This window comes from Cyprinodon variegatus, unplaced genomic scaffold (genome assembly GCF_000732505.1).
Source record: "Cyprinodon variegatus isolate N-32 unplaced genomic scaffold, C_variegatus-1.0 Scaffold298, whole genome shotgun sequence".
NCBI lineage: Eukaryota > Metazoa > Chordata > Actinopteri > Cyprinodontiformes > Cyprinodontidae > Cyprinodon > Cyprinodon variegatus.
The window spans coordinates 642,727-651,619 of NW_015150751.1; the positions used below are offsets into that span (position 1 = coordinate 642,727).

The 8,893-nt window shown below is 37.4% G+C and overlaps 1 protein-coding gene across 2 annotated transcripts in view; it reads right to left on the bottom strand.

Moving 5' to 3' along the window:
- The window catches only part of srgap1 (SLIT-ROBO Rho GTPase activating protein 1), a 45,316-nt gene that overhangs the window by 13,859 nt on the left and 22,564 nt on the right, over positions 1 to 8,893 (bottom strand). For both annotated transcript variants that reach the window (XM_015383951.1, XM_015383950.1), the window contains exons 5-10: positions 5,213 to 5,275; positions 4,913 to 5,110; positions 4,693 to 4,821; positions 3,453 to 3,674; positions 3,163 to 3,264; positions 862 to 1,059 (exon numbers count right to left, since the gene is read on the bottom strand). In XM_015383951.1, the coding sequence (XP_015239437.1) occupies positions 862 to 1,059; positions 3,163 to 3,264; positions 3,453 to 3,674; positions 4,693 to 4,821; positions 4,913 to 5,110; positions 5,213 to 5,275 (912 nt within the window). The remainder of the gene's footprint in view (positions 1 to 861; positions 1,060 to 3,162; positions 3,265 to 3,452; positions 3,675 to 4,692; positions 4,822 to 4,912; positions 5,111 to 5,212; positions 5,276 to 8,893) is intronic.

Consider the following 8,893-nt stretch of genomic DNA (forward strand, 5'->3'; position numbering starts at 1 on the left):
TTTTTTTTCCTCACAATTCTGACTTTAATCTCAGAATTCTGACTTTTTTCTCAGAATTCTGACTTTTTTCTCAGAATTCTGACTTTTATCTCAGAATTCTGACTTTAATCTCAAAATTCTGACTTTTTTCTCAGAATTCTGACTTTTTTCTCAGAATTCTGACTTTTATCTCAGAATTCTGACATTTTTTATTGTCTGATTTCAGTCTAAATTCTGAGATTAAACTGAAATAAAATTAAAAAATCAGTTACGTTTTTTTTTCCCCACCGGCCCTAATCCTCTTCCGTACTTTGCAGAGTGTAATCTGACTTTTTATGTCTGTTGGGAATTTCAGCTCATGCCGTTACAGCAATACTTTCTATTTCCACACTCCCAGCAGCTTTGACTATTATCTTTAAGTATTTTGTTTTCTCCTTCTTGAGCCGTTCTAAGGCTGGACCACCCCCCCCATGCTGTCGATACTCGAATAAAACTGTCTGAACAGATAAATTTAGGGCCTGATGTCACATCCGCAGTACGGCGAGGGAACCTCCGACCCGTACATTAAGGAAAATAGGCTACAGGCTTATAGATGCATCGGCATTGAACTACTGGGGTGTCATTCTGCTCATTTAATGATGTTTTAGTCATAAAAGAACAAATAAATAGGCATTTTTAAAGAGAATTTTAAATTACCACCACATATGCCTCCTTTTTGAATTAAAAAACTATAAATTATCCTTCCAAAAGGTTCCACATGGTTATCCTAATCTACATAAAAAATTAAAAGAGCCGTTTGATTTAGAGTCAGACTGTGAGAAAAATCAGCTTATTGGCCTTTTTCTGGTTGCTCTGCATGAAGACCCAGGGCAGTTTCCTCACGTTGAAGTAGAAGAGCTCCGTCTCCTGCTGGTTGGCTCGTCTCTTTGCCAGGCTGGGTTTGTTCAGGTAGCCGTCCGACACGCTGGACTTGACCGACTCGGAGGAGGGGCTGTGGGTGAAGCTCTGGGAGACGTCGCAGTCGTCCAGCACGGTCATGTCCTGCAGCGTGGTCAGAGTCGCACCCCAGGTCTTCTTCACCTGAAGGAAACTTTTTTTTAATGTTTGGAAGCTGTTATACTTTGACTCATTCTCACTTTATTTACATCCTCCATGTAGAAAGAGCTTCCCTACATTGGATCACGTTACAATCACAAACCTCAGCTTGTTTTATTGACGTCTTAAGTGATGCAACAACTAACTAGTGCATCATTTTATAACAGAATGGAAATCAGTAATAATCTTATCTGAAAAGTGTGGAGGGCCTCTCTGCTTTAATCCTAGGCTGCACATTTTTAAACTGAAATTCCTCCACATAGAATAGCGTGAACTTCAACAAACAGCCTTTTTAAATCTTGCCACCAAAGTTTAGCTTGGATTTAACTTTGGACTTTGACTAAACCGTTCTGATATATAATATATATCTGGCTGTTTGTCCTAGAAGGTTTTAACCCAAACCAGTTCCAAATCTTCTGCAGATCTAAAAGGGTTTTTCTCCAGGATTTTCCTGCATTTATCTCCATCCTTCCTCCCATCGTATCGGACCGACTTTCCTGGTGGAAAAAAAATACTCCCACAGCATGATGCTGCCACCTCCATGTTTACATGGTAAGGATGACATCTTATGAGAGTTAGAAAATGGAAAGATATTGTTTCAGGCTTCCTAAAAGTATTCCATGGGTTTCATTTAAGACTCGTACTACTTTTCCAGGTATTTCTAGTCCAGCTGACTTTAGAAAGTGATGTTTGTTTGCCATTTAACTCAGAGATTTACAGGAAAGTTCTGTAGCTTACATGAAAACATTAGATTAAATAAGAGTATTTAATTCTTTGCAGACTCTTGTTTGCAGCCTTTATAACCGATGTAAAGCTGCTTCTATTTGCCTGTGATGATCAGGGTGTGGTTGTTTGTTGGGAGCTGCTGAGACGTGCAGATGCTGCCCATTAATCCCGACTCCTTCAGCAGTTTTATGCCCTTCAGGCCCAGTTAACAGCTGCCCTCTGCGCCGCACAGCAACGGGGACACGGCGTCAGACTGCAGCAGCAGCAGCAAGTCGCTCAGCTTTATTTTTAGAGGCTACATCTGCTACATTATCACCCAATTAAAACTGTATGAATTACAATGATTCAGTGAGGAAGTTTTGAATCAGGAAACTGCTCTGAGGGGTATTTTTGTTCCGTTTAGTGAGTTTGTTAAACATATCGAACAGCTTAAACATATCTGGGGAAAATGCTCTGTAGCGTTCATGCACTAAAGATGGAGGAATCACATCATTTACAATAGTTGATCTGGTCAAAAAGGTCCTGTGTTCAGGTAACGAGAACAAAGTTTTTATCCATTAATCATAGTCAAACTCATTTTAATCAAAGCTTCTTTTTTTTAGTGTAAAAATTATTATTTAACTTCCTGGTTTGATTATTAAAAAATACCGTATTTTCAGGACCATAAGGCGCACCGTACTAAAAGGCGCAGTCTCAGTTATGTGTGCCATTACTGTATTTAACACACACATAAGGTGCACCGGATTATATGGGTTTTATATACCGGTACTACCTTTAAATATCTCTACTGCGTATTTAAAAATAGAGCGGGAGCTAAAATGAGTATGATTGTGCTTTATTCATGTATTTATTGCAAAGTATTAATCAAACCCATCAAAGTCATCATCCTCTGTTTCTGAATTAAACAGCTGCGCTAAATCAGACATGACAGTTTCCCCTTCTTCTTCGCTGTCGGAGTCGCTTTCCGTGCCGGGCGGCTCCTCGGAAATGATGCCGGCTTTTGCTAATGCTGGAACAACAGAGCCAGCAGACACGTTAACGAGGATTTCTTAACTTTTTAACTTTCTAATGAACTTTTTACCTTTTTTTTGTTAATTTTTTTTTCAGCTTAATTACCAGTAGGTTATATATCATTAAGGGCTCCTCTAATTGGTCAAATGCCAAAATCAGATGTGCAGCCACGTAGCAGGATCTTTGCAGAATGGCTGGATATAGATCTAGTGCTTCTAGACCTCACTGAGGGACGGGGGGGGCTAACTTACCCTATAAAGGATTAATGACTTTTCTTTTTCTTTTTTTGTTTGTTCAGCAAATCTAAAAAGTCTCCCTCCCTCCATCATTTCACTGCGTTTCATCTCTGACCTCCTCGTTTTCAATCTTCAGGGACGCCAGGCGGGTCTGGAGCTGAGTGAGGCGCAACGAGAGCTCCGCCTGAACCTGGGGCTGAGAGGCAATCTGGGTCGTCTGGAGGAAGAGAAACGGCATCATGACTACGAGAGAAATCTGCAAAGCCTCAGATCTGAAACCTGATTAGTGTCATAATCTGTTACAAAACTTTATGATGATTGTTAGATATATATATAGAGAGATCAAAAGTGGTGGATAATAACTTTTTTTTAATTTCGTTTTCTTCAAATGAAACTCATCCTTACTGTGTCGCCCATGTGCGCTTGGAAGCCGAAGCGCTGCGGCGGGCAAAAGGCAGTGGGGTAGAGGCCCAGCAGACGCTGCCTGTCGCGGGCAGGGTCCAGGTTCTCCACAGCCCCCTCTAGAACCTCCAGGCCGGCCCTCCTGGAGGCTTCAAGGCTCAGTTCGGCGGATAGGTAGGTCCTCAGAGCCCGGCTCAGACTGGAGTGGTACCCTAAGTCACAGCACTAAGAAACACAGCAACACCACATCTTAGAAATCCTTAAAACTGTTAAACATATGATAATTGATTAATCTCAGATTTTGAAAAAATGGAATATTGGATGAAAAGTAAGAACTAATCTAATGTTTTATTCTCATTATTAAAGAAAAGTAACCTTTAAAGTGTTTCTGGAAAACTTGCTTTCTCGTTTGACTCTTTGGTTGCATTTTTTAACAATTAACCAAACTTATTGTTAATTATAATTAATGAACCTTGTATTCTAAATTAGTTTTTTATGAAAAAGACTTTAAAAAAGGCTTATATAGACATTATGTGAAATAATTAACGGTAAGGCTATAGAATAGTTGACTCTTCTACAACTTTAAATCAATAAAACTGACAATTAAATCTTATTTTCTGGGTCATCCATCCGTTTCTATTTCTAATCTGTAACCCCACTTCCATGTGGAGTTCCCCAAAGCTTTGTCCTCGGTCCCTGCGCTATGTTTACCATTAAAGGTTCAAAATGAATGGTTCATTTTTAATGTTCTTAACACATTTCAGACAAATGGGAAGCTGGAAGTTTCCTTAATTTCATAAATATATTTGTATTATATAACATTAAATATATAATACGTTATATATTATATTTAAATATATAATACATTAAATATATAATGCGTTTTATTTGGGCATTTTACTTTCTTTAATGATTCTTTTCTAAAAAAACATGATCTTAAAGAGCTTCTTTGAAGTTCAGCAGGTCATCTCTGATGTTACCTTTATTTTAATTTCTTCACTTTGGATTATTCAAAGTCATTTTAATTTTAATGAAATAAATCAGCAGGTCATACTCAGACAATTATAGAACATATTGAAAAATGGAACCCAGCTGGTTGTTTCTGTTGGTGATTAGATAGTTTCTGATTTAGGAAAATAAAAAAGATTACTATTGTTTATAACGAGAAATGATTTTTGAATTAACAAAAAAGCAGATCTTAAAGAGCCGCAGCTTTTCCATAAACGGCGGCTATCAGACTCACGTCGATGATGTCGGGCAGATCATGGATGTAGTATTTAAAGACGGAGGCGTTGGTTGCCTCCAGAGTCAGTAAATACTCATTTCTGGCCTTCAGAGTCTTTAGTTTGTTCTCCGAGTACTTTGCCTTCCTCTGAGAACAAGAACAATAAAACATAAAAATCCATTAACAGTCCTTATTTTACACCGTTCAGATGTATCCCTTCATGTCATAACTGTGTCACCTTCTCTCTCATCTTCTCCATCTTCCGGGCGGCGTTGCGTCTCTGGTGACGTTCCTCTATTCGCAGGCCGAACACGGGCTCCATCCCGCCGCCTGTCCCTGACACGCCCTTTACACGCCCCTCCTGGCGCTCCGCCTCCCGCAGCTTGGCCTCCGCGCTGAACATCTCCGCGTTGTACATGTGATACGTCTTCATCACCTAGGCAACATCACACCAGTTAGTTTGTAGTTAGGTTTAATTGGATAATCAGAGTCTCTCTATATTCTGCCTTAAAAGCATTGATAAAGTGGTCCCACTTACGGTGTAGAGCTCATTCAGAAGCTTCATGAGGTCTTCCTGAAGCTGCAGGAGGATCTCTTTACTCTGAGAAACACAAATAACAAAGAAAGAAATCAACACAAGCTTGAAACATCTGCCTACGCAAGCAGACACGACTCATGGAACTCAGGCAGAGATTACCTCAGCCAAATGTTGAACAATCATTTATCGCTGAGAATTTACTTTTTATTCAGGATTTTTATAGCTTGCTTTTTACTTTGAAATGAAACATTGTGAGTAATTTGGAAAAAAAGCCCCAACTCTTCTTCTCTGGCTGAAGCTCCAACCTGTGACAGTAAATAACTCAAGGAGCTCAAGAAGTAATTCAATGTTGACTACATACACTGGAAAATACGGAAGAGGATTAGGGCCACTGGAAAAAAAAAAGTTAACTGATTTTTAAATTTTATTTCAGTTTAACATGGGAAAAAAAGTCAGAATTCTGAGATTAAAGTCAGAATTCTGACTTTTATCTCCGAAATCTGACTGAATTCTGACAAGAAAAAAAGTCAGAATTCTGACTTTAATCTCAGAATTCTGACTGAATTCTGACAATAAAAAATTCAGAATTCTGATTTTAATCTCAGAATTCTGATTTTAATCTCAGAATTCTGACTTTAATCTCTGAATTCTGACTGAATTCTGACAATAAAAAAGTCAGAATTCTGATTTTAATCTCAGAATTCTGATTTTAATCTCAGAATTCTGACTTTAATCTCCGAATTCTGACTGAATTCTGACAATAAAAAAGTCAGAATTCTGACTATACTGAAATAAAATAAAATAAAAATCAGTTAACTTTTTTTTTTCCAGTGGCCCTAATCCTCTTCCGTAGAAAAAAAAAATCTAAATCTAAAGTAATTTTTTCTTAAAATAAGTGCATTTGTTCTTCAATTGAGGAGGTGAATGAGACACTTTGCCAATGGAACAAGACAATTTACATTTAAAACAATAAAACACAATTACATTGTCTTATTTCAAGTGCATTTTATATAAATATCTTATTTTAAGAGCAAAAATACTCATTCCATTCGCAGATAATCTTATTTACATCCCCACATTAAGGGTAAATACACATAATTTAAGAGATTTTTACGTATTGTGTAAATGATACGCTGCAAAAACAATCTAGAAATAAGTAAAAATGTCTTAAATTAAGTGTATTTACCCTTAATTTGAGTGAGTTAATAAGATTATCTGCCAATGGAATGAGCATGTTTACTCTTAAAATAAGATAATTAGATAACATGCTCTGGAAATAATGCATTAGTTTCTTTCTTATCTTAAATGTAAATTGTCTCGTTCCATTGGCAAAGTTTCTGACTTGCCTCCTAAATTCAAGAACAAATGCAGTTAATTTAAGGAAATTTTACTCATCTAGATTTAGATTTTTTCCAGTGATACATGCAGTATTTATAGCCCTTCCTTCATGCACATCCTTGTGATGGTTGGAATATGGTGTCATTTTCTATTTCTTCAAACTGTAAAATCCTTGCAGCAACTAAAATGCTTTTTTTAAACCAAACTACGATGTTCCTCTTATATTTGGCAAATTTATGTTAGAATATTTTGCAAAAATATGTTGCAGTGCATGATGAGGTTTTGCATCTAAAGGCTGAAGTTTTCTGTCTTACATTCATTGTTGCCAGGTTGGGATGTTTCCCAACACATCGAGTATAAATTGTACCGGCTTTGTCTTAATACATCGAGGATTCACCACCTGCGTTTCTACTCGTGTCCTTTTTTTGTCATAATTGCAGTAAAAGAGGTGATTTTAATGAGAAGTAAAGTCCGCAGAGCTGTGCTGGTCTCGCTGTGGACTTTAACAAATTAAACACACGAGCAATCCCTCTGCTGCCTCTAACTTTAGCTCGCCGTGTTCATTATTAATCTGTCTTCCGGCTCTTCTTTTATTCATGCCAACTAAAGTGCAGCGACTGCCAGCAGCTCTGAGCAGGGGCCTCCATCACATCAAACTCCGCTCAGAGGACAGACGCCAAGAAGAGACATCCGGCCGGGTGACCATGACGACGCCGATGGTCCGTAGGCGCTCTGGGAATGGGAGTCATCCATCCTGGGATTCCAGACATTTTAGCATAATGCAATATTGATGTTGCCACGTAACTCCTTACCCTAACTGCTCAGCTGTTTAATGCATGAGGCAGGGGTTCAGCAGAGCGGGAAGACGAGCTCCGCTTCAATTATGAATTCATTTGTTTGTGAGCGGTCAAATCCATTTATTCCTCTGATGCTCCTCAGCTGTTGTTTTTGACCCGCAGCGTTTAAAGACGTCCTCACAGAAGCCGGCAGTCGATATCTATATAGTAATAAAGTGCAGGAATCACTTTGAGGTTGGCAGGTCCTCTGGGGAAAATATTGTGTGCAAAAATATTTAAAAACCTCCAAAGTAAGAGAATAAAAACAGTCGACTTTAACATTTTTAAAATGGAACGAAAAAATGCTTAAAGTCTCTGGTGGCAGGACTCTTTGAAAAGTAAAGACTCTGCAGACGGGCGGAGCTAGATGGGGGGCCAGGGGTGGCCATGGCCAATCATTACACTGCAAAAAAATTTTTGATCTAAATAAGTCATTTTTTATTGCAATAAGTGCACTTTTCTTGAATTAAGGAGGTAATAAGGAAACTTTGCCAATGAAACTAGACAATTTACATTTAAAATAAGAAAACACAATTACATTGTCTTATTTCAAGTGCATTTTATCTAATTATCTCATTTTAAGAAGAAAATTACTTATTCCATTGGCAAATTATCATATTTACCTGCTCAAATGAATGGTAAATACAATTAATTTAAGAATTTCTTTCTCATTTTTAGTTTTTGCAGTGTAGCCACCCCTGTTGCCACCCCTACCATGTATTTCCCTCTAAGTGGAATATTGAAAACATTTTAATTCTACATATATTAACAATTACTTGACAACAACAACACTGTAGTTAACTATGCACATCAATATACCAACATTAAAAACGATAAGCACAGAATTTAAGCAGAAATAGATTTTGTGTTTTATGGGTTAAAGAGAAAAGATGCGTCTCTGCAGGTCATCTGGGAGTCTTTTTAAATTAAAACTTATTAAATAATCAATTTATGTAGATATTAGTACATTTAAATATCAATCATATGCAGAATGATTATTAATAAAAGTAGGTAAGTAATGACAATGGAAAAGATTTTCGCCCAAAACTCAAACCTGAAATGATTTTATCCACGATACCTTTTGTTTAGAAAGGGTTAGCAAAGGCTGTGGGAAAATATAGTTTGTCTTTATTTAGAAAATATGGATGTTTTGCTCGTTAATTTTCCTGTTGGAACAGTGGAGATTGACCCAGAGGTTCAGTGTACATTAGTTATTGCCTGGCCACCCTTATAAAAATGTTCTGGCTACGCATTGGTCTGCAGAGTAAGGATAATAGTAAAACTATCAAAGAAAAATGGATAAAAATGCAAATATATTAAAAGAAGCCCTTATGGCTGTGAGAGAAAAGGATTGAGAACTTTTACATGTATGCAAGTCAAAAAGACAGCTCATAGAACTAAAGATGACAGATTTCTCCTCATTGAAAACATAAATATTAATCTATTGAATCACTTCCCCTGCAGGTTTATGATGCAACAGGAATGAAGGACACAGCACAATCAAATC